Raw genomic sequence first — 25,912 nt, 5'->3', positions numbered from 1 at the left:
AATGAACACAACATCTTCTAGAGAGAAGGAAAGACGAAGGAAAGACGAAGGAAAGATAGATGGACAATCCCAGAGAAGGAGGAGTTAAAGTTTTCCACCTTCCCGCCCCTCCTGCTGCTTTGCTTAAGAAAACTTTGGGAGGCGGGGAGGGGTGGTGGGGAAAGAGAGAGAGAGAGAGAGAGATGTTAAAAGGCGGATTTTTAAACAATTGCCACCCAGTCCTTTCCTTGGCGGAGAGGCAGCTGCTGCGCTCTACCAGGTGGGCGCCCTAGAGGACTTCTGCAGCCTCTTAGCTGCTGTGCTGTGCTCTGCTCTGCTCCCCGGTCGCCGTCTCGGATCCTGGCTCTTGGACACCTTCCAGAGAAAAGCAGCTTTGGATATAGCGACCCTTCTCCTTCCTATCTCCTTCTCCGTCCCTCTCTTCTGTCACAGCATCTTCAGTGGAAGGATGGCTGTGCCACGCCGAGCGGTCCTCTTACTCCTGGGATGCCTGCTCCTCTGTTTCGCCATGGAGACGGATGCCAGTGAGTAAACCAGAACGGAAAGTGGTTGGGAGGCAGTGGCACAGGAATGGCCACAGGGGTGGGGAAACCCGGGCGCTTTGCATCGATCCCGAGTGGCCACTTTGGGCTACCAAAGGGCCCATTCAGAAGACACCTTAGACCATGGTGGTTAAGCCAGACAGCCAAGCTGTGTTCAGAAGACTCCTTAAACCATGGCTTTAACCACAGTGAATAAGGCTTTTTGCTTTGTTCACCATGGTTAAAGCTGTGGTTTAAGGTGTCTTCTGAACACAGCCCGGCTTTCTGGGTTAATCACTGCGGTTAAAGCCATGGTTTAAGGTGTCTTCTGAACAGGGCCACTGTGTTGTAGCCGGCTGCTAAGAGGATCAGAGCGGTCAAAAAAGTAGCGGAAATGTGTACGGCAAATATGATCTTGGATGAGACAGCAGCGGGCGCCTCTTCAGAGATGCCTGGCCTTATTTGATACTCCTAGGGCAGCCTTTCCCCACCCGTTGCCCTCCACATGTCTGGGACTGCAAGTCCCATCATTCCCAGCCAGCATGGCCCTCAGGAATTGGCCCTACGCCTGAGCCAACAGGCATATCTCTGACAGGTGACCTGTTTAAATGAATGCCCCTGATCCGTCCTCATTCATTTTCATCATGGGGGGGGGGATATTCCTGGTGGATGGAGCGACAGGTGCGTGGCACGCTTTGAGTCGCCCCCGCCACAGCCCTGCCAGGAAGACCCTGACATGAGCAGGACCTGGGATGGGGGCGTTCAATTGCGAACAGTCTGGGTCAAATATTATACTCTCTGATCGCAGCTGTAGTGAGGATGAATAAGGAATGTACTCTAGCAACTTCTGCAAGATAAGAAGAACGGGTTTGTAGGTTTCATTCATAGTAATCGCACTTTCTTGTTTTTACTAGCTTGTTGCGGGGTGGGGGGGGTGGCGTAGGCTGAAGGTATCTTGACCAAAATTAATCCAGGATTTCCGGATCCCTCCAAATTAGAGGTGTCACAGGTTTCGGACACAGAGTGCCGATGGAAAGGTCGCCAAATCACCCTGGACTTTAAATGCACTCACCCCGGAATAGCTCAACATGGCAAACTCCTACTAAGCAGTAAGGAGGATTTTGCCACACATCGCATACAGACGGGCGACAGCATGTGTAGCAAAAGGATCGTCTGTAAGCAGGGGAGGCTTGTGGCTCCAATATCAGTGGGGCGATGAATCCGCTCTGGGTTTCAGTCTGAACCAGCTGGAAATTTAAAGGAGAAACACCTTGGGACAGCTCCTTTAGAGTTCTGACCGGTTCTGACAGAAACCTGGAGCGGATCCACCGCCCCAATGACATCGGAGCCACCAGCCTCCACTGGATGTAAGACTGTCACCATCCATAGAACTGCTGAACGGGGAGAGATCTTGACCCGCTGGAGTTGAGTCCTTTTGCTCGCTGCTATCGGGGAAGTGTGTGTCCCTCACAGATCAAGAGCTTTTGCCATTGGAGGTCCATCCCAATCCTATGCATGTTTAGAGTAAATAATAGAACTGTGGAATTCGAACTGTACCACTGCCAAAAAGACCCCACCGTTAGGATGCTTCTCCTAAGGTTTAGCCCAAACCTGATTGCTTGCAATTTCCACTCACTGGTTTTAATCCTGCCCTCTGGAGAGTACGCGTCTGCTCCGTCTCCTGCACCACAGCCTTTCAGGCAATTGAAGACAGTGATCATGTCCCGCCTTATTAGTCTCTTCTGCAGGCTAAACATTTCCCAGGTCTGTCCTACCAAGTCCCTTGGGATTTACTCCCAGAGAAACATGCATAAGATTGGAGACTTAGGGTGATGTGTGATTCAGCCCTGTATGTTCCAATAAAAAACAGCCTCAGAATAAGATTCCGTGGATGGCACCTGGGAAAGAGCTGTCAGATGAAGAGTTGTTGGCATGACTGAAGGTTGAGTCATTCCAGGGTCCCCTCGCCTCCCTTCCCTTTGCAGCAATGTAATTTGGCTCACTTGCTTGAGAAATCTGTTCTGTAACATCCTGATACTCTACAGCAGCCTTCCTCAACCTGGGGCGCTCCAGATGTGTTGGACTGCATCTCCCGGCTGGGGCATTCTGGGAGTTGTAGTCCAACACATCTGGAGCGCCCCAGGTTGAGGAAGGCTGCTCTACAGCTCTCGCACCCTGGAGTAGGTGGGCGGTTTGTGTCACCCCACTAAATGCCAAGGTGCATTATTAAAAACACACACATAGATGTGTGATAACAAGTGCGGTAAAACAGATGTTTATGGCAGGTGGAAATGAAAATACAATGAAAAGTATGTTTAAAAAACCAGGAAGCTACCTTTCTGAGGGTGACCATATGAAAAGGAGGACACGGCTCCTGTATCTTTAACAGTGGCAAAGAAAAGGGAATTTCAGCAGGTGTCATTTGTAGGCATGTTGCACATGGTAAAATTTCCTCTTCATCACAACAGTTAAAGCTGCAGGAGTTATAATGCAGCTGTATTGTGACCAGATTTAAAAGAGGACAGGGCACCTGCAGCTTTTAACTGTTGTGATGAAGAGGAAATTTCACCAGGTTCTCCATATATACAAATGACACCTGCAGGACACGGAATAACGGGCTCAAGTTAAAGGAAGCCCGATTCCAGCTGGACATCAGGAAAAACTTCCTGACTGTTAGAGCAGTACTACAATGGAACCGGTTACCTAGGGAGGTTGTGGGCTCCCCCATGCTAGAGGCCTTCAAGAGGCAGCTGGACAACCCTCTGTCAGGGATGCTTTAGGGTGGATTCCTGCATGGAGCAGGGGTTGGACTCGATGGCCTTGTAGGTCCCTTCCAACTCTGCTATTCTATGATTCTAGGATTCTATAAAATCCCCTTTTCAATACAACTGTTAAAGATATAGGAGCCCTGTCCTCCTTTTCATAGGGTCACCCTAACCTTTCTGGTCAGAGCTTGGCTTTCTCAGGTTGAATTTCTTTCCTTGGTAGCCTGCAGTTTGGTTTACTTGCTTGTACGATTAGGGCAGCTTTCCCCAACCTGCTGCCCTCCAGGTATGTTGGACTACAACTTCTAGCATCCCCCATCTGCACATTGCTGCATGTGTCTGTGTATGTTGATGGTTTCCTGTTCCCTTTTCTTCCTATAGATTGTAGTCTTTAGGTCACAATAGCCCTCTGGTGCTACTGCCTTGGCATCTATCAGACCAGGACAAGTAGGCATTTATTTATTTATTTATTTCATTTTTATACCGTCCAATAGCCGGAGCTCTCCATCAGATCCAGTTCTTAGCTGCATCCATAAAAATAGATGCATTTCTGTGACTAAGGGCTCCATCACACCTACACATTTGCCCTCAAATTATCCACCTTCGTTTCCATAGCATGTGATCACTCATCTTTACACCTCTCCTCTCGTGTGCACGAGTGTATCGCTGTTGTTCCATTGAGATGCACTCTCAGATCTCCTTTGTACCTCCCCCTTACAGTTCATTGGTTGGTGGTAATTGGACACCTCGCCCTGGAGAGGGTTGCAGAGTTGTGTAAATCCCATTGACTTCAACTGCATTTACATCCGATCCGTACTAAAATCCCATCCGATCCGTACTAAAATCCCATGCATGCTTACCTTCGAGTAAACCCCGTTGAACAGACACAGACTTACTAAAATGGGGTTTACTCGAAGGTAAGCATGCATGGGATTTTAGTATGAATTGGATGTAAATGCAGTTGAAATCAGTGGGATTTACTCTTGAGTAAGGGAACCAGCAGATCTGTAGTTTATGAACTTGAAGATGCACAGCTTCAAAGGAATGGAAGATCGATCCTTCGCACTTGAGAACTACCAGGAAAATGGGTTTGGGGGGGGAAATTAAAAAGTTCATTAAAAAAATTAAGGGATAAACCAATATCATTCAAACTTGGCATGCTGAAAGCCCTCCTTAAGAGCTATCACTGTGCCACCTTTGATCCCTTTATCTTTAAAACTTACGCAGATGTAAGCATTTTTTAAATTTCCATTTAAAGAATTCTTTAAAATCAAGGGATGAACTGATCTGTTTCAAACTTGGGGTGGCTAAAGCCCTCCTTAAGAGCTATCACTGTGCTAATTTTGATCTCTTTATCTTTAAAAATGAGGGCGCTGCAGGCAAGGAAGGGGCATCCATGTTTCTTTTAAGGTGAAAATGTACCCCTTGTCATGCCTACTCAGGAATAAAAACATACTCAGTTAAAAGTAGCTGAGAGGAACAGCTGAGCTCTGGAGAAGAGGGACTGTGCTGGTGAAAAGCACCTATTTATTTATTTATTTATTATATTTCTATACCGCCCAATAGCTGGAGCTCTCTCCCCATATATGTGTGTTCCCTGCTAGGGTCCGGAAAATACTTTCAGCTCCGAGGAAGCCACCAGGGCTGTGCCACTCATGAGGCTTCCACGGCTCGCTTGCACAGTCTGTGGGCCATGGTTGAACGTGGCGGACATGAGTTATTAGCAGAAGAATCCTCCTACCCATTTCCATAGGAAGCTGCTTGTCTTCTCCTGTCAGAATCTTGCTTCATCTAGTTCAGGATTGTCTCGTCCAACCAACAGTGTCCCTCGGCACGTATCCAGGGTTATTCTCCTCTTGAAAAAGAACAACCTGTCCTTACGCCCATCTGCCAATTCATGCGCTTTGCAAACTGTACAGAAAGCAATGACTTCAACAGTCCTGCAGCCGCCTTCTCCAACGTGGTGCCCTCCCAGATGTTTTGCACATCATCTCTGATTGGCTCTGCTGGGAGTTCCAGTTCAAAACATCTGGAGGGCATGTTAAGGAAGCCGGCTCTACAGGAATCCCTAAAGCTCGTGTGTTTAGTTAAATCTGGCACTCTTAAAACGGGGGCAAAGGATTTTATGCTCTTCTGCGGTAGAATTAGGTTGCAATGCTTCTCATTGGACAGCTGATAGCAGGAGGCACACCACCAGAGGTCCACAATCCATTCAGCTCTCCATGGGGCCACACTGGAAGCCCCATCTGAGGAGCGTTTTATTGCATTGCTCATTACTGGGCACTCATGGATTCCTCGGACGTAGCACACATGACGGCGTCTGCCTCCCGTGCTCCTTCCGCCCCTTCTGGTCTTCCTTGCGCCGCAAGAAAACCCAGAAAAGCTCCGAAATATTTTTAAACCGAAGCTGCTGCTCGCTCCTGCTGTGCGTGGGGGAAGCAAGCGTGTTCACAACGTGCACCTTGTTTACTTCCTGTTTGAAAACAGGAAGTAACTGAGTGTCCACGGAGAAGCGACGGTAGCCAGTGTTAGCCAGCGTTTCTCCAAGGTGTGATCAGGGCCGGTGCCAGACTATTTTGCGCCCTAGGCAGGGGAGCAGCTTTCACCCACCCACCCCCACCCCAGCGCACCTGGGCGCGGGGCGCCATCACGCCTGCCCAGCCGAAGCGAAGCCAGGATGCTGGGGGGGGGGGGGCTTCGGAACGGCACGCCCAGCCGGAAGCTACTCTGGGAGAGCGACTTCCGGGTGCGTCGTTCCGAAGCCGCCCGCCCCAGCGTCCTGGCTTCACTTCGGCTGGGTGGGAGCCCAGCCGAAGCAAAGCTAGGACGCTGGGGTGGGGGGCGGGTGTGGCTTCACTTCGGCTGGGTGGGCGCCCAGCCGAAGCGAAGCCAGGATGCTGGGGGGGGGGCTTCAGACCAGCGCGCCCAGAAGCTGCCCTCTCAGAGCTGCTGTGGGAGAGCGACTTCCAGGTGCACCGTTCCGAAGCCGCCCGCCCCAGCGTCCTGGCTTCGCTTTGGCTGGGTGGGCGCCCAGCCGAAGCAAAGCAAGGATGCTGGGGGGGGGGGGAGAGTGTGGCTTCACTTCAGCTGGGTGGGCGCCCAGCTGAAGCGAAGCCAGGATGCTGGGGTGGGATGGGGGGCGGGTGTGGCTTCACTTCGGCAGGGTGGGCGCCCAGCCGAAGCGAAGCCAGGACGCTGGAGTGGGAGGGAGAGTGTGGCTTCACTTCGGCTGGGTGGGCGCCCAGCCGAAGCGAAGCCAGGACGCTGGGGTGGGGGGGGAGAGTGTGGCTTCACTTCAGCTGGGTGGGCGCCCAGCCGAAGCGAAGCCAGGATGCTGGGGTGGGATGGGGGCGGGTGTGGCTTCACTTCGGCAGGGTGGGCGCCCAGCCGAAGCGAAGCCAGGATGCTGGGGTGGGGGGGAGAGTGTGGCTTCACTTCAGCTGGGTGGGCGCCCAGCCGAAGCGAAGCCAGGATGCTGGGGTGGGATGGGGGGCGGGTGTGGCTTCACTTCATCAGGGTGGGTGCCCAGCCGAAGCAAAGCCAGGATGCTGGGGGGGGGGGGCCTTCAGAAGCTGCCCTCTCAGAGCTGCTGTGGGAGAGCGGCTTCCGGGTGCGGTGTTCGGCGCCCCCTTACCTTGGCGCTCTAGGCGGCCGGCTGAGTGGCCTCTATGGTAGCACCGGCCCTGGGTGTGATGGAGCTATGGGTCTACTTCAGTCACGTCACAAGATCTGGTGCCTCTTAACCAACCCAGAACAGCTTCCCAAGTTCTTTACTCACACTCGATTGCTAACATTAGTCTGATTCCCCATCTCACCTGTGAGATTGTGGCCATAGCTAGACCTAAGGTTTATCCCTGGATCGTCCAGGGGTCAAGCCTGTTCATCTAGGTGACACACAGGGGATCCCGTGCTCAGGCAAGGGCGAACTCTAGATGATCCCAGGATAAACCTTAGGTCTAGCTGTGGCCTGTGTTGCCCTTTACCTAGGGTGCCCATATGAAAAGGACAGGGCTCCCGTATCTTTAACAGTTGCATAGAAAAGGGAATTTCAGCAGGTGTCATTTGTATGCGTGCAGCACCTGGTGAAATTTCCTCTTCATCACAACAGTTAAAGCTGCAGGAGCTATACTGCAGCTATACTGTGACCAGATTTAAAAGAGGGCAGGGCTCCTGCAGCTTTAACTGGTGTGATGAAGAGGGAGTGTCACCATGTTCTCCATATATACAAATGACACCTGCTGAAATTCCCTTTTCTATGCAACTGTTAAAGATACAGGAGCCCGGTCCTCCTTTTCATAGGGTCACCCTACTTTACCTGCATTGCTCACCGTCCCAATTGTGAGTGCAGCTGGCAGTGATGAAGCACAAGTAAGGCAACGGCTCCCGGTACAGAGGTATTGGGGCCAAATGCCTGTATGTGTGCTGACCCTGTGGGTTTGATTGCATTTGCTCTGCAATGCATGTGGGTCACAGCTCTAATGCAGCTTGCTATTGCTTAGGGCTGCATTAAATAGGAACCAGGGCTGGCATTAAGGGTAGGCATGTTTGGGCACCCTAGCGGGGGGCCACTTCCAAGAGGCCTGTAGAGTTGCAAGCTGCACGTTTACCTGCCTCCGATGCTGGACCATTGTCTGACCCAGCACTCTGGGCATAGAATCATGGAACAGTGGAGTTGGAAAGGGTCTGTAAGGCCAACAAGTCCATCCCCCAGTTCTTCCTCCATGAGGATGAGGAGCTAGATTTATTTATTTGGATTTATTTATTTAGATCTGGATGTATTTATTAATTACATTTATATACCTCCCCATAGCTGAAGCTCTCTGGGCAGTTTACAAAAGTTAAAAACAATGAACATTAAAAACAGATATACAAAATTTTAAACCACCAAAAGTATAAAAAAAAACAATATCCATTTAAAACAACTATTCTCGGGTCAGTTAAAAACTCAGTATATGCTGTTAAATGCCTGGGAGAAGAGAAAAGTCTTGACCTGGTGCCAAAAAGATAGCAGTGTTGGCGCCAGGCGAACCTCGTCGGGGAGATCATTCCATAATTGGGGGGCCACCACTGAGAAGGCCCTCTCTCTCATTGCCATCCTCCAAACTTCCCTCAGAGTAGGCACTCGGAGGAGGACCTTAGATGTTGAACTATGGCAGCTGATGACCACGTTGGTGAGAACAAACACTGATTGAGGGAGGGGCCCCATTGAGGGTGTCTTGCCCAAACCCTGCCCCCCAAATCTGGAGCCAGTCTTGATGGGAAGAGCCTCCCCTGGTCACTCTTGGTATTTGAGTCATAGAATCATAGAATAGCAGAGTTGGAAGGGGCCTACAAGGCCATCGAGTCCAACCCCCTGCTCAATGCAGGAATCCACCCTAAAGCATCCCTGACAGATGGTTGTCCAGCTGCCTCTTGAAGGCCTCTAGTGTGGGAGAGCCCACAACCTCCCTAGGTAACTGGTTCCATTGTCGTACTGCTCTAACAGTCAGGAAGTTTTTCCTGATGTCCAGCCGGAATCTGGCTTCCTGTCACTTGAGCCCGTTCTTCCGTGTCCTGCACTCTGGGAGGATCGAGAAGAGATCCTGGCCCTCCTCTGTGTGTCAACCTTTTAAGTCTTTGAAGAGTGCTATCATGTCTCCCCTCCATCTTCTCTTATCCATGCTAAACCTGCCCGGTTCTTTCAGTCCCTCTTCATAGGGCTTCATAGAGTCTCTTTAGAACACTTTTCCCCTGGAACTTGGGGCTGATAATGCCACCTCCCTTTGCACAGTCTAAATGTTTTCTTTCCTGTTTGTTTCCTGCATGGAGAGAATTATGCCCGAGGACTTGTTTTGAGTCTAAGCATGTTTTGAGCTTGATTTCCATGAGAGGACACACACCTTGGCATAGGCGTGAGCAGCACATTTCGTTAGATGGTGCACCCAGGGATTTATTTATTTTTAAAGGCGGGCATGATTGAATACTCAATCTTCAAGGACATTATTTTTATCCATCAAACAAACTAAAGGAAGTAAAACCTAACTAAACCCTTTTTTAAAAAATAAAATAATAATAACTACTAAACTTTACTTAGTGATGCTGGTCTCAGATGATGTGGGGCAGAAATGGGGAGAGAGAAAGCGAGAGAAGGGAAATCTCTTACCAGCTTCTCTTGTGGCATCGCAGGTGGGTTGTCCCATCCTCCTCAGTCATCCTCCTCCCTGAAAGGGACCAGGGCTTGGTCACCTCCCTGCCGCTGTGACGGGGAGGCCAGACCTGGAGCAATGCAGCGGCAGCTACTGCTGTGATGACGTTTGCAGCTTGGCTAGGGATGAACTCACCACCACCACCACAACAGAGTCTGGGGAAGCGACCTAAACATAGAATCATAGAATAGTAGAGTTGGAAGGGGCCTCTAAGGCCATCGAGTCCAACCCCCTGCTCAATGCAGGAATCCACCCTAAAGCATCCCCGACAGATGGTTGTCTCTAGTGTGGGAGAGCCCACAACCTCCCTAGGTAACTGATTCCATTATCTAGGGTGACCCTTTGAAAAGGAGGACAGGGCTCCTGTATCTTTAACAATTGTATCGAAAAGGGAATTTCAGCAGGTGTCATTTACTAACATACTGTTAGTTTTACCCTACCCTGTGCCTGTTTGCATTCTCTTCCCCTCCTTATTGTTTCATTATGATTTTATTAGAGTGTAAGCCTATGCGGCAGAGTCTTGCTATTTACTGTTTTACTCTGTACAGCACCATGTACATTGATGGTGCTATATAAATAAAATAATAATAATAATAATAATAATAATAATAATAATAATAATAATAATAATTGTATATAGGGGGAACCTGGTGAAATTCCCTCTTCATCACCACAGTTAAAGCTGCAGGAGCTATACTAGAGTGACCAGATTTAAAAGAGGGCAGGTCTCCTGCAGCTTTAACTGTTGTGATAAGGAGGGAATTTCACCAGGTTCTATAGATGCCAATTTGGAAAATATTGTTATGAGTTAACAAGAAATAGAGGTTCGCAATGGAGGAGACAGTGACCAGGTGACCTGTCTGCCTACCTGTACAGCCTGCTGGCCAGGTGTTAACTAGATGGGAAGCTTCAAGACTCCTGCTATCCATTCTTAGGATTCCTTATCTTTAGGCTTAGAACCATAGAATCATAGAACAGTAGAGTTGGAAGGGGCCTCTAAGGCCATCTAGTCCAACCCCCTGCTCAATGCAGGAATCCACCCTAAAGCATCCCTGACAGGTGGTTGTCCAACACATTTGGATGGTGGTTTGGATTTTGTTTCTGGCCCTTCCACGGTTGTAGATTTCCTGCCTTTGACCCTCCAAAGTAGATACCAGGGGGGGTGTCCATTGAGAGATGGTGCTCCCATCTTGTTTCACAGTCAGAACACAGGTGCTTGTTCCTCGGATTCTCTGTTTAAGATGAGGTCTAAAAGCGCAGTCTCAAAATACACTGTTTTTTGTTTGTTTGTTGCCATTAATCTTGACTCAGCCTATGATCAGGCCTCTGAACTGTGGCCGGGATCTTTACTTTTCCCTTCATCTGTTGCTCCTCCTCTACTGAAACTGGAAATGGGTCAGAGCAAGCCAATGGAAAAGGCCTCTCTGTCTCTCCTTCTCCAATGGGTGGCTGGGTGTCCTCCTTTACAAAGGGTAGTCCTCTGTTTTGGAGAGCTGACAGAGGACAGTCAAAGGTGTCCTCTGTTTGAAGAGGTATCCAGTCAAGTCTGGTTTAAAGTCCAAGAGCCCTGAGGAGGGAGAGCAGGCCTGGCCTTATTTATTTATTTATTTATTTATTGTATTACATTTATATTCCGCCCCACAGCCGAAGCTCTCTGGGAGGTTCACAAAAGCTAAAAACAGTAAACATTAAAAGGATACAAAATTTAAAAACCATCAGAGACATAAAAACAACAGTATAAAAACAGCAGCATCCATTTAAAACAACAATTCTTGGAGATACTCATCCAGAATTAGCCCCTGGACAACAGGCTGAGCAAAGCACACAGTCCACCTGTTCAATCTTCTTCACTGTGGTGAGATCTCTTGTATTTCTATTTAAATAACCGTTAGAGTGTCTAAATGTGCACCTATTGTTATTGTGCATATGCAAATAGGTGTCCTCTTTTGTAGCATACTTATTTGCAACTGAAGCTAGTGGTTTATACCAAAACGTTTCACATTTTAAAATCATATATAGTGTTTTTTTAAAAAAATTAAAGCTCTAACATTATAAATTACAGATTTTTTAAAAAAATCCACAAAAATATATAAACTGGTTACGCTACAGTTATAGAATCATAGAATCATAGACTAGCAGAGTTGGAAGGGGCCTGCAAGGCCATCTAGTCCAACCTCCTGCTCAATGCAGGAATCCACCCTAAAGCATCCCTGACAGGTGGTTGTCCAGCTGCCTCTTGAATGCTTCTAGTGTGGGAGGGCCCACAACCTCCCTAGGTAACTGATTCCACCGTTGCAGTGCTCTAACAGTCAGGAAGTTTTTCCTGATGTCCAGCCGGAATCTGGCTTCCTTTAACTTGAGCCTGTTATTCCGTGTCCTGCACTCTGGGAGGATCGAGAAGAGATCCTGGCCCTCCTCTGTGTGACAACCTTTTAAACATTGGAAGAGTGCTATCATGTCTCCCCTCAATCTTCTCTTCTCCAGGCTAAACAGGCCCAGTTCTTTCAGTCTCTCCTCATAGGGCTTTGTTTCCAGACCCCTGATCACCCTGGTTGCCCTCCTCTGAAGACGCTCCAGCTTGTCTGCGTCCTTCTTGAATTGTGGAGCCCAGAACTGGAGGCAATACTCTAGATGAGGCCTAACCAGGGCCGAATAGAGAGGAACCAGTACCTCACACGATTTGGAAGCTAGACTTCTATTAATGCAGCCCAAAATAGCATTGGCCTTTCTTGCAGCCATATCGCACTGTTGTTTCATTTTTGTTTGTTTCATTTTTGTTTGTTTCATTTTTGTCTGTTTCATTTTTGTTTGTTTCATTTTTGGTGCACCAACCAAGCGTTAGGTGATGTCCTGGGTAACTAGCATATGACCAGAGGGTTAGGCCTGGCCTACATGTACAATAAAACAATGTGGTAGGGAGAATCCTGAGGTGGTAGAGTTGACAGTACGATTTCAGGCTGCAGGTAGAAGAGGGATGTCATTTTAGAATGCCCCCCCCCCAATACAAAACCACTCTTTGCACTAAAAACAAAGCCTTGTGAGGAGGGACTGAAAGAACTGGGTCTGTTTAGCCTAGAGGAGAAAAGGCTGAGGTGAGACATGATAGCACTCTTCAAATACTGGAAAGGTTGTCAAACAGAGGAGGGCCAGGATCTCTTCTTGATCCTTCCAGAGTGCAGGACATGGAATAACGGGCTCAAGTTAAAGGAAGCCAGATTCCGGCTGGACATCAGGAAAAACTTCCTGACTGTTAGAGCAGTACGACAAATACTTAAACGGTTGTCACACAGAGGAGGGCCAGGATCTCTTCTCGATCCTCCCAGAGCGCAGGACATGGAATAACAGGCTCAAGTTACAGGAAGCCAGATTTCAGCTAGACTCCAGGAAAAACGTCCTGACTGTTAGAGCGATACAACTGTGGAAACCATGACCTCAGGAGGTGGTGGGCTCTCCTACCCTAGAGGCCTTCAAGAGGCAGCTGGACAGCCATCTGTCAGGGATGCTTTAGGGTGGATTCCTGTATGGAACAGGGGGTTGGACTCGAAGGCCTTGTAGGCCCCTTCCAACTCTACTATTCTATGATTCTATGAATTTAAAGAGAACTGTTCTACTCCAACTGCTCCTGGCTCTGCCAGTTTAATACTTGCAAGGAGGCCGTGTATATGCAAAGATGGGTTCAAACCTGGGCTTTCCTCGCCTGCTGTGGTCCAGACCATTCTACCATCTCAGGTCTCTACAGCCTCAGCCCCACCACCTCATTCTGATTCACGTGGGACGGTGCAAGATGCAAAGGGAGGCCGGGAACTGACAAGCGAAGAATGCAGAAGATAAGTCAACACGCCATACGCAAATTAGGGACTTCCTAGCAGTGGGTGGGCCGGAAAAACTCCTCCTTCTCCTAGAGAGAAGGAGCCAAACATCAAGCCGGCATCAGCGTTGGCTCCTCGGTTGTCAACGGAGCGGTGCTGGAGGCTAGGGGAAGCCCACATTTCCGGAACATGAACCTTGGAACTCTTGTAGGCCGGGGGAAACCCTTCGGAATGGAACAGGGGAACTTTGGCGTCTTGCTCAACCGCTTCCTTGGGAAAGGCAGAGCCAAAGTGAAATTTTCTCCCAAATTTGCCCAAAATCTCAAAATCCAGATTCGACTTTTGTTCTCCCTTCCAAATTTCGCCACCAAAATTGAGGGGGGGGGAGTTTAAAAACATATATCTTCAGTTGGAAAGCTCCAAACCGACGGAGCAAGAGAACGAACAAAGACATGATAGCACTCTTCAAATACTTAAAAGGTTGTCACACAGAGGAGGGCCAGGATCTCTTCTCGATCCTCCCAGAGTGCAGGACACGGAATAACGGGCTCAAGTGGTAGGAAGCCAGATTCCAACTGGACATCAGGAAAAACTTCTTGACTGTTAGAGCAGTACGACAATGGAACCAGTGACCTAGGGAGGTGGTGGGCTCTCCCACACTAGAGGCCTTCAAGAGGCAGCTGGACAGCCATCTGTCAGGGATGCTTTAGGGTGGATTCCTGCATTGAGCAGGGGGTTGGACTCGATGGCCTTGTAGGTCCCTTCCAACTCTGCTATTCTATGATTCTACTACATTGACTGGAAGCAATGCCTCTTCCAACTCTGCTAGTCTATGATTCTATGATTCTGCTGATGAGTTATTTGGTGGGGACGGGGGAATGTGGGGGGCTGAAGACAATCCCACCCATCTCTCCCATACTGTCAATCTGCGAGATTTCACCTTTTTTTTTAAGAAAAGGCAGACAGGCTACACAGGTACAAGTCCAGCTGTTGGACTGGTGTGAGGAATCATATATATATCCACCAGCTGTTTGTGTACTGGGAAAATGTTTGGTCAGACCTGCTCCGCCGAGCACGTGTAGCCCCTGGCTGAATTGGGGCAGAAATCTTGCTGATGAATTTTAAGGAAGCCGTGTTAAATTGGAGGGGAGGTTGAGGTTAGAACACACAGAAAGGCTAAATTGACTGGGGCTTTTTAATTTCCATAGGACTGATCTGGGGAAGGGGAACCCTGATAGAGCTCTCTAAATTCATGCTTGACGTGGCACATGTGGAATAACTAGGAATTATTTTGACTCTCAATACCAGTTAATAGGGAATCAAAGTGAGAGAAGGCTATTGCTCTCATGTCCGGCTTGTGGACTTCCCATAGGTGCATCTGAGATCAGAAAGTGGGTCTCTAATCAGTGGAGGCTGGTGCCTCCGATGTCAGTGGGGCAGTGAATCCGTTCCGAGTTTCAGTCAGAACTCAAAAGGAGCTTCCCAAGATATTTCTGCATCTTGGATAGAGTTCGGGCTGATTCTGACTAAGACCCAGAGCAAATTCATCACCACACTGACTTGAGCAACCAGCGATCCCAGTATAGATAGATGCCTTGGATCTGATCTAGCACAGCTCAGTTATTATATCCTAACAACCCCTCTTTCCCTCCCCGCCCCATCAAATTATTATTTTTATTATTTATTTATATAGCACCATCAATGTACATGGTGCTGTACAGAGTAAAACAGTAAATAGCAAGACCCTGCCGCATTATCAAGTAGCCCCCAAATAACTGGGTGTGTGGATTAGGGTGACCCTATTTAAAGGAGGACAGGGCTCCTGTATCTTTAACAGTTGTATTGAAAACGGAATTTCAGCAGGTGTCATTTGTATGTATATGGAGAACCTGGTGAAATTCCCTCTTCATCACAACAGTGAAAGCTGCCCTCTTTTAAAATGGTCATTCTAGTATAGCTCCTGCAGCTTTAACTACTGTGATGAAGAGGGAATTTCACCAGGTTCTCCATATATACGAATGGCACCTGCTGAAATTCCCTTTTCTATGCAACTGTTAAAGATACAGGAGCCCAGTCCTCCTTTTCATATGGTCACCCTAGTGTGAATACTAATCCTACCATGCATATGTCAGCAGGATTCGCTAGAGCAGCATAGAAATATTTTAAAAGTTAAATTTCTTTTTTGGGGGGTATTATTTTAACCAAAAGTTTATGAACAGATATGGATCTATACAGCCTGTTAAATAGACTTCAGCACAGTCCAGAATGCCTGAGATCTTTTTAATTGTAAACCACTATTTTTTTACATGATATTTGTTTGGTTCACTTCTTAGCCAGTGTGCCTTCAATATTTGACGTCATGTGTTGGGTTAAATTATTCAATTGATAATCTGTTTATTCTGACCTCTGTGGAGGACTTACCTTCTTCTTGAGTTAGAGTGACGATATGAAAAGGAGGACCGGGCTCCTGTATCTTTAACAGTTGCATAGAAAAGGGAATTTCAGCAAGTGTTGTTTGTATATATGGGGAACCTGGTGAATTTTCCTCTTCATCACAACAGTTAAAGCTGCAGGTGCCCTGCCCTCTTTTAAAACTGGTCATTCTAGTATAGCTTCTGCAGCTGTAACAGTTATGACAAGGAGGGGATTTCACCAGGTGCTGCATATATTTATTTATTTATTTATTTATTACATTTTTATACCGCCCAATAGCTGAAGCTCTCTGGCTGGTTCACAAAAATTAAAACCATAATAAAACAACCAACAGGTTAAAATGATACACAAATGACATACAAATGACACCTGCTGAAATTCCCATTTCTATACAACTGTTAAAGGCCTACCCAGTTGAATATTAAGATGCCTTTTTAATTAGGGTGACCCTATGAAAAGGAGGACTGGGCTCCTGTATCTTTAACAGTTGCATAGAAAAGGGAATTTCAGCAGTGTCATTTGTATATATGGGGAACCTGGTGAAATTCCCTCTTCATCATCACAGTTAAAGGTGCAGGAACTATACTAGAGTGACCAGATTTAAAAGAGGGCAGAGCACCTGCAGTTTTCACTGTTGTGATGAAGAGGGAATTTCACTAGGTTCCCCATATATACAAATGAAATTTCCCTTTTCAATACAACAGTTAAAGATACAGGAGCCCTGTCCTCCTTTTCATGTGGTCAGCCTATTTTTATTAATGTGCTGCTTTTAATAATTTATTAGTTTTAAATGTTTTAATTAGTTATATGTATTTTATGGTGTTTGTATTTGTGTTGTACCCTGCCTCGATCTAGAGGGAGAGGCGAGTAACAAATAAATATTATTATTATTATTATTATTATTATTATTATTGATACAGGAGCCCAGTCCTCCTTTCCAAAGGGTCACCCTATTTGCAGAAGGTGGCAGGGCATATTCTAAAGCGCACGTTTAAGCGCACAGAATACCTTCAAAGCCTGATGGGCAAAACTGCAACTTTCAATTTAAGCTTCATCAAATTGCACACTTCAGTTCCAGGTGGAATTTATTAGGCAGTGAATACGCTAGTTCCTTTTTTTAGCCAGTAGGGGTCTCTCTTATACACATAGCTATATGGCACCTGTCTGTTCCTAAGCAGGAAACACATTTTGAGAATATTTTGGTTCTATATGCCAGATCTACACTACATGTCCTGCACTCTGGGAGGATCAAGAAGAGATCCTGGCCCTCCTCTGTGTGACGACCTTTTAAGTATTTGAAGAGTGCTATCATGACTCCCCCTCAATCTTCTCTTCTCCAGGCTAAACATGCCCAGTTCTTTCAGTCTCTCTTCATAGGGCTTTGTTTCCAGACCCCTGATCATCCTGGTTGCCCTCCTCTGAACACGCTCCAGCTTGTCTGTGTCCTTCTTGAATTGTGGAGCCCAGAACAGGACGCAATACTCTAGATGAGGCCTGACCATGGTTTCCAGCTGTGTACCGATAAACCCAGCCCATGCATGGATGGTTGCTTGTTCTTAAATGGTTTCATATAACACAAGAATTAGAGTCCTGTGCTGCCTTAAAGATTAACCAATCTAATCCTGCCTGAGCTTTTATGGACACTGTTGACTCCATCGGATGCCATCAGGTGCATCTGATGTGTTGGACAGCGGCCATGGATGCGGAATGCCGAAATAAAATTCTCCAACTTCAGGGTGCCACAAGATTCTTGGCTGTTTTTGCCGCGACAGACAAACATCCCTCTTTACTGAATATAGGGTGACCATATGGAAAGGAGGACAGGGCTCCTGTATCTTTAACAGCTGTATAGAAAAGGACATTTCAGCAGTTGTCATTTGCATGTATGCAGCACTTGGTGAAATTTCCTTTTCATTATAAGAACTAAGCTTCAGGAGCCTTGCCCTGCCCTCTTCTGTATCTGGTCAGAAGGGCAGGGCTCCTGCTGTAATTCCCTTTTCTATACAACTTTTAAAGATACATGAGCCCTGTCTTCCTTTCCATATGGTCACCAAAGACAAACATGGCTAGGGTGACCATATGAAAAGGAGGACAGGGCTCATGTATCTTTAACAGTAATGTAGGAAAGGGAATTTCAGCAGGTGTCAATTGAAGTGGGTGAAATTCTCTCTTCATCACAACAGTTAAAGCTACACTAGCTATAGTAGAGTGGCCAGATAGCAAAAGAGGGCAGGGCTTCTGCAGCTTTAACTGTTGTGATAAAGAGGGAATTTCACCCTCTTCAATTAACACCTGCTGAAATTCCCTTTTCTACATTACTGTTAAAGATACAGGAGCCCTGTCTTCCTTTCCATATGGTCACCAAAGACAAACATGGCCACCCGACACATCTGGAAAATGGTACAATGCAAGTTCGGTGAAGAGACAGATTAGTTTGTCAGACACTGGTGAACTGACATGGGGCAAATAGTTGTAAATAAATAAATAAAAATAAAATAAAATAAAAAGAGAGCTCTTTTGATCCTTTGGGCAGTGGAGACTGGTCGCTCCAATGTCATTGGGTTGGTGACTCTACTCTGGGTTTCAGCCAGAACTCTAGAGAAGCTGACCAGGGGGCTTCACCATGTGTTCTGACTGAAACCATTTAGTGGGATTTTTGTCAGCAGCTAACAGTTCTCCCCATTGATTGTGGAACAGAACGTTTGCTTCTTCACTGTTGTCTAGAGAGAATAGCCAAAGGTGGGCTTTCCACAGAAGTGACTTCTCGCTGTCTCAGTTAATCCTAGAACTGGGCTGAATTATTCTCCTGTTACAATTTACACTGCGTAATGGATTAAAGTGCACATAGGCCTTATAGGTGCCGTTCAGAAGACACTTTAAACCACGGCTTTAACCATGGTGGTTAAGCCAGAAAGCCGGGTTGTGTTCAGAAGACACTTTAAACCATGGCTTTAACCACAATGAATAAGTTTTTTTGCTTTAGTCACTGTGGTTAAAGCCATGGTTTAAGGCAGCCTTCCTCAACCTGGGGCGCTCCAGATGTGTTGGACTACAACTCCCAGAATGCCCCAGCCAGCTGGCTGGGGCATTCTGGGAGATGCAGTCCAACACATCTGGAGCGCCCCAGGTTGAGGAAGGCTGGTTTAAGGTGTCTTCTGAACACAGCCCGGCTTTCTGGCTTAACTGCCGTGGTGAAATCCGTGGTTTAAGGTGTCTTCTGAACAGGGCTACAAAGATGATGGATTTTTCTCAGCAATAGGAAAATGAGAGGGCCTTGTCCCAGAAAGGTGGACTAAAATGCTTAAAAACAGTTTTGGAAATTACGGTCCTAACTATTCTTTGCTGGGCTGTGCAAGTTGCTGGACCTCATGGGAGCGGCTTCTTTGCACTCCCCGTTCTCCTTTACATCATGGAGCACTCAGAATGTAAATCAAGCATACGCCTGACAAATCTTGAAGGGTTTTTGGCACAGCCTGAGGAGAAACACATATTCTGTTGATAATAAACAGGTACACAGTTTGCCTTCGCAACCTCAGATGGTTATCTCTCACCGATTTACCTGCGTTAACTCCAGAGAGGAAAGGTGGGGTATGTTATGGCAGGGGTAAACTAATCTCAGCCCTACGTGGTCTTCTTTTCTTTTCTAAAAAACAAACAGACCCTAGAATACCCATGGTCCAGCATGGAGATTTTAAAGAGTTCAATCTCAAGATCTCTCAACACTCAAGGGATAAATAAACCATATGAAATTCTTCCGAATACGCGCTTTGCTTAAGGAGATTACAGTTGTTTTGCTGGGGAGACGTAATTCTCCTAATCCAGGAGTGTCCCTCCTGCCATTTTTGGACTACCATCATTCCTAACCATTGGCCATGCTGGCAGGCGCTGATGGAATTTGGAGTTCAACGACATATAGAGGGGCATATGTTTCCTAATGGATGCCAACATTGGCCAGATATACACCAAGCAGGGTATTGCACTGTGAAAACAGTATGAATTTATTTATTTATATTTATTTATTGCACACCTAGGGGTGACCACATTACGACAGTTTTAAAATCTCTTCACTGGCTGCCAATTAGTTTCCGGGCGAATTATAAAGTGTTGGCTATCACCTTGAAAGCCCTACATGGTTTGGGTCCAGGCTACCTGCGGGATCGCCTTCCCCCGTACAATCCGCCCCATGCACTCAGGTCCTCTGGGAAGAATTTACTCCAGCCAACGAAAACAAGGCTGACAACTATTCTCCAGGAGACCTTTTCTTCTGCCGCTCCCAGATTATGGAATGACCTGCCGGGAGAGATTCGTCAACTTAACAGTCTTCCGGATTTTAAGAAAGCTATAAAGAGTGATCTCTTCCGGCAGGCCTACCCAGTCGAATTTTAAGATGCCTTTTTAATAATGTGTGGAGCCTTGTGTGGCGCAGAGCGGTAAAGCAGCAGTTTCTGCAACTGAAACTCTCCCCACGGCCTGAATTCAATCCCGGCGGAAGCTGGTTTCAGGCAGCCGGCTCGGGTCGACTCAGCCTTCCATCCTCCCGAGGTCGGTAAAATGAGTACCCAGTTAGCTGGGGGAAAGGTAATAACGGCCGGGGAAGGCAACGGCAAACCACCCCGCTATAAGGCCTGCCAAGAAAACGTCAGCGAAAGGTGGCGTCCCTCCAAGAGTCAGCAATGACTCAGTGCTTGCACGAGAGGTTCCTTTCCTTTCCTTTTAATAATGTGCTGCTTTTAATAATGTATTAGTTTTAAATGATTTAATTATATGTATTTTATGGCAGTTGCATTTATGTTGTACCCCATCTCGATCCGGAGGGAGAGGCGGGTAACAAATAAATGTATTATTATTATTTTATTATTATACCGCCCCATAGCTGAAGCTCTCTGAAAGTGGTATAGAAAAGGCAGGCACCGCACCAAGCAGGATATAGCACTATGATAGCGGTATATGGTCTGTGTCAATGGGCCTCAACAGTTGTCAGTGCACTTCAATACCACTATAAAGCAGTAGTGTGGCTCCGGCCTTTTGTAGACCGCTTTCATACCATTTTCATAGTGCAATGTCCTGTTTGGTGTAGATCTGGCCATCGTTTGCTGGAATCGCAGCGGCCAGCAAGTTCTAGATGGTGTTTATCCATGGTGTATCAGGTTCGTGCAGCAAAATTAGAATTTCTGAGAATCTCGTCTTTCATTAAGAGGAACAACTTTCTAGGCCTCATGACTCTCATCGGAGGTTGACTGGTCTGCTCTCCCATACTGAGCAAGAAAAACATCCTTTTAGGATCAATCTCCCTCGTTACCATGTCGAAATCTTAGTTTCTTGCTCTTCCAACTCTGTCCATAACATGTCCTAGAGAGGTTTGGGTGCCTCTTTTTTTTTAAGCTTCAGGAGAGCTACTAAGACCTTTTGATTTTGTGGCGCTTTTAGCGTGAGTTCAAGTTTTGCCTCCGGGTTTTTATGTGGAATTGTTTTATCCTGTTCTTGGTTTTAAAGCGTAGAATTGATTTTAGTGATCTGAGCTGCATTTTATTGTAATTTGAAGTGTTTTCTTGCATGTAATGGTTCTCTTTCGTAACTCACTTTGAGATAATTTTATATAGAAAAGGGAGTATATATTTTCCCCAATTAATTAATTAAATAAGTAAGTAATTAAAAAAAATGTTTGTTTTCCAGGTACGAATGATTCCTGCCAATTTAATGGCTTGACTTACCGAACAGGGCAGATCTGGTACCCTTCCCTGAAGCCTGCAGCTGTAACACACTGCGTGAGATGCATCTGTTCACAGGTATCTTGTACAATTCTTGATTGTTTGGTGGAAACCATGTTTACCCAGCCCTTTTACCACAGGATTGTCAAACGTCTTTCAGCCCGAGGGCAAAATTCAGTTCTGAGGAAGCTGTTAGGAGCCCAAAGGCTTGATGCACAACATGAATGAAGGAGGCTTAAATCTAAACTCCTGCTAGTGAATGCTTCTTCCATCACCTTTTCTTGAGCTGCTTCTTCCTCTTCCTCTTCCTCTCCTCCTCCTCCTCCTCTTCCTCTCCTCCTCCTCCTCTTCCTCTCCTCCTCCTCCTCCTCCTCCTCTTCCTCTTCCTCTTCCTCTCCTCCTCCTCCTCCTCCTCCTCCTCCTCCTCCTCCTCTTCCTCTCCTCCTTCTCCTCTTCCTCTCCTCCTCCTCCTCCTCCTCTTCCTCTCCTCCTCCTCCTCCTCCTCTTCCTCTCCTCCTCCTCCTCCTCTTCCTCTTCCTCTCCTCCTCCTCCTCCTCCTCCTCCTCCTCTCCTCCTCCTTCTTGTGCCTTCCTGACTATTAGAGCAGTACAACAATGGAACCAGTTACTAGGGAGGTCGTGGGCTCTCCCACACTAGAGGCATTCAAGAAGCAGCTGGACAACCATCCGTCAGGGATGCTTTAGGGTGGATTCCTGCATTGAGCAGGGGGTTGGACTCGATGGCCTTGTAGGCCCCTTCCAACTCTGCTGTTCTATGATTCTATGGTTCTCCTATCAGAGATCAGCTATCGTTTCAGCTATTTTTGTTTTTGACACTCTGCAAAGAAGTTTCAACTGTTACTGACCCTGCCTTGTCCTCTTGCCTGCCCAGGAACTGGGAACCAAGTGCTACCAATTTGACTGTCCACCGCTTAAGTGCCGAAAGCCCATCAAAGTCCCTTATCGATGCTGCATGGTGTGCCCAGGTAAGTGGATTTGAATAAATGCCTCCTCTCCCTCCTTGGTACATAACTATCTTTTGTGCTCACATTTGGAGCGTCCCATTCCCAATCTAAGGGGGTGTATAGAGCAAGCATGTGAACCACCGGCCAGCCTGCCCACCAGAACTGGCTCACCTGAAGTCCTAAACTGGCCCTCCAGTGTACTCTAGATGGCTCCGCCCACTTCCCCTGGCCCCACCCACTTTCCTCCAACCACCAATCATTGGGAGCATTCCTGGAATGCCTCTCCTAAAGCTTCGTTCCTGTCAGGAAGCGCTTGAAGCCCTCTTTTGCTTCTGGCTCCACCCACCATTGCAATGCAGCCTCCTGAGAGCTTCTCCAAAACCGAATTCTTCCCCCAGATGAAAGAGGTTTGACACCTCTCATTTAATGGGGCCAGGGATTGGCTCAACGCTCTCTTCACCCTCCGACATGGCCCCGGAGTGATTTTTTTTTTTTGCCGCTCAAAGAGCTGGGCAACCCATTTTCCCACTGGTACCTCACTAGGCTTCACTGTCACCATCCTGATGATTACAAATAGGGTTGCACAAAATGGCTGATCAACATCTTCATCATCATTTATAAATATGTTCCATCTGTCCCTTTTGATCCGGGACAACCCACATCTCCTGGCAGTGTGTGCTAACTTAGGACTGGGAAGGAAGGAAAGGAAAGGGACCTCTCGTGCAAGCGCTGAGTCATTACTGACTCTTGGAGGGATGCCAGATTTCACTGACGTTTTCTTGGCAGGCCTTATAGCGGGGTGGTTTGCCGTTGCCTTCCCCGGCCGTTATTACCTTTCCCCCAGCTAACTGGGGACTCATTTTACCGACCTTGGGAGGATGGAAGGCTGAGTTGACCCGAGCTGGCTGCCTGAAACCAGCTTCCGCTGGGATCGAACTCAGGCCGTAGGGAGAGTTTCAGCTGCAGAAACTGCTGCTTTACCACTCTGCGCCACATGAGGACTGGGAAGACCCAAGTTCAAATTCCACTTGGCCATGAACCTCTCAGGGTGAGCTTGGCCCGGTCAACCAACCCTCAACCTCATCTGCCTCACAAGGCTGTCTTGAGGATACAACAGGGTAGAGGATTGGGGCAGGGTGGGGGTACAATGCCTTCAGCTCCTTGGAGGAAAGGTGCATATAAATCATACAAATAAATAAATTGAGGGTAATATCCATTTGCTGACCTCTCCTTCTCCAGCAATAAGAACATAAGAAGAGCCCTGATGCTGGATCAGACCAAGGGTCCATCTAGTCCAGCACTCTGTTCACACAGGGGCCAACCAGCCATCGGCCAGGGATGAACAAGCAGGACAGGGTGCAACAGCACCCTCCCACCCATGTTCCCTAGCAACTGGCTCACACAGGCTTACTGCCTCGAATACTGGGGATAGCACACAACCATCAGGGCTAGTAGCCCTTGGACTTAGCTAGACCTAAGGTTTATCCCGGGGTCATCCCGGGATCGTCCCTGCCTGCTCCCGGGATATCCTGTGTGTCATTTACATGAACAGGGACGATCCTGGGATAAACCTTAGGTCTAGCTAAGGCCCTTGATAGCCTTTGCCTCCAGGGATTTATCCAACCTCCTTTTCTCTTCTTGATCCTCCCAGAGTGCAGAACACGGAATAATGGGCTCAAGTTAAAGGAAGCCAGATTCCAGCTGGTCATCAGGAAAAACTTCCTGACTGTTAGAGCAGTACGACAATGGAACCAGTTACCTAGGGAAGTTGTGGGCTCTCCCACACTAGAGGCCTTCAAGAGGCAGCTGGGGAACCATCTGCCAGGGATGCTTTAGGGTGGATTCCTGCATTGAGCAGGGGGTTGGACTCGATGGCCTTGTAGGCCCCTTCCAACTCTACTATTCTATGATTCCATGATAAAGCCATCTCTCTCCGACTCCTCCCCCCCTTTTAAAGCCATCTAAGCTCACGGTCATCATCCCACCAAGTGATGCATCCTTGTAATGGGATCCCCAGCACGCTAAGCATACGCTCTGTGGGCCCTCCGGAGCAAACGGCTGCAGGGAGGCTGCTGTGCAGGAAATGCTTCCAGTCGGAGACGTGTCATTCTCTTTGGTCTGCCTCTCCTCATCCTCTGCAGACGTTCAGACTTCCCCGGGCCTTCAGGCGCCTGACAATTTCTCCTGCCAATACAACGATACCACGTACCAGCACGGAGACATTTTCACCAACAGCGAACTCTTCCCTTCTCGGGAATCGAACCAGTGCTCCCAGTGCAGCTGCTCGGTAAGTGATCCGCCAGGAGTTTCTGTTGCGCTGGACAGATTGAAATGGCCAGGGATTGCGCAAGAGCACAGCAGGGACTCCTGAAGGTTTCAGAGGAGCAGTGGAGGCTGGTGCCTCCGAGGTCCGCCCTGGGCTTCCATCAGAACTCTAAAGGAGCAGTCCAACGAGCTTCCTTTTTAGAGTTCTGACGAGCTGCCTGATCTCTCACTCTGGGAGATCGGGTTGGAAGCTTCTCCGGAGAGGTGCCCAGGCTGCTCTCCTGCGGTAGTAGGGCACCCTTGGTGGTGGGGTAGAAGTGTGATCTACCACCCCTCTTGATCCACCACCTGAGCAGGGGATACACCCTGCCACATGGGCCCCCCGGCCCTGCCAAAAGGCCAAAGGGGTGGTGGCCATGCTGGTTGGGAATGATGGGAGTTGCAGTTCAGCACCTCTGGAGGACACCCAAGTTGGGGAAGAGTGCGCTAGCAACTTGAATGGAGCTTGGAAATGTCTGTCCGCCCATTCATCTGTGTATCCGCCTGTCCCATACGCTCCACTTCGCCTTTGGAGCAGGCGGGTGTTTTTTCAGTAAGAGAATCTCTCTTGCCGCTTTTGATGATGCACTGGGACTTCTTGTTTTTCTCAGGAGGGGCATATATACTGTGGTTTAGTGACCTGCGCAGACCTGCTGTGTGCCTCGCCCGAAACCGTACCCGATTCCTGCTGCCAAGTTTGCAGAGGTAAGACAGGACACCCACACAAACACACAAGCAACACACACGCCACAGACATTTTGCTTAGCTATACTAGAGTGGCCAGCTACAAAAGAGGGCAGGGCTCCTGCAGCTTTAACGGTTGCGATGAAGAGGGGGTTTCACCCGGTGCTGCATACCTACAAATGACACCTGCTGACATTCCCTTTTCTACACAACTGTTAAAGCTGCAGGAGCCCTGCCCTGAGTGACCAGCTACAAAAGAGGGCAGGGCTCCTGCAGCTTTAACGGTTGCAATGAAGAGGGAATTTCACCAGGTGCTGCATGCATGCAAATGACACCTGCGGAAATTCCCTTTTCTACACAACTGTTAAAGCTGCAGGAGCCCTGTCCTGAGTGACCAGCTACAAAAGAGGGCAGGGCTCCTGCAGCTTTAACAGTTGCGATGAAGAGGGGATTTCACCCGGTGCTGCATACCTACAAATGACACCTGCTGAAATTCCCTTTTCTATATAACTGTTAAAGATACAGGGGCTCTGTCCTCC

General features: G+C 47.8%; 1 protein-coding gene across 1 annotated transcript in view; it reads left to right on the top strand.

The window, feature by feature from the left end:
* Window positions 1-420: 420 nt before the first annotated feature.
* Window positions 421-25,912, top strand: part of CHRDL2 (chordin like 2) — a 44,436-nt gene continuing 18,944 nt past the window's right edge. The window contains exons 1-5 of the mRNA XM_063127750.1: window positions 421-524; window positions 21,387-21,499; window positions 22,313-22,406; window positions 24,527-24,672; window positions 25,301-25,394. Coding sequence (XP_062983820.1) covers window positions 449-524; window positions 21,387-21,499; window positions 22,313-22,406; window positions 24,527-24,672; window positions 25,301-25,394 — 523 coding nt within the window. The 5' untranslated portion in view covers window positions 421-448. The remainder of the gene's footprint in view (window positions 525-21,386; window positions 21,500-22,312; window positions 22,407-24,526; window positions 24,673-25,300; window positions 25,395-25,912) is intronic.

The sequence above is a fragment of the Elgaria multicarinata genome, chromosome 5 (assembly GCF_023053635.1).
Source record: "Elgaria multicarinata webbii isolate HBS135686 ecotype San Diego chromosome 5, rElgMul1.1.pri, whole genome shotgun sequence".
Lineage (NCBI taxonomy): Eukaryota > Metazoa > Chordata > Lepidosauria > Squamata > Anguidae > Elgaria > Elgaria multicarinata.
Note: the sequence above shows the minus strand (reverse complement) of the source record. Positions and strands in the feature narration are given on the sequence as shown.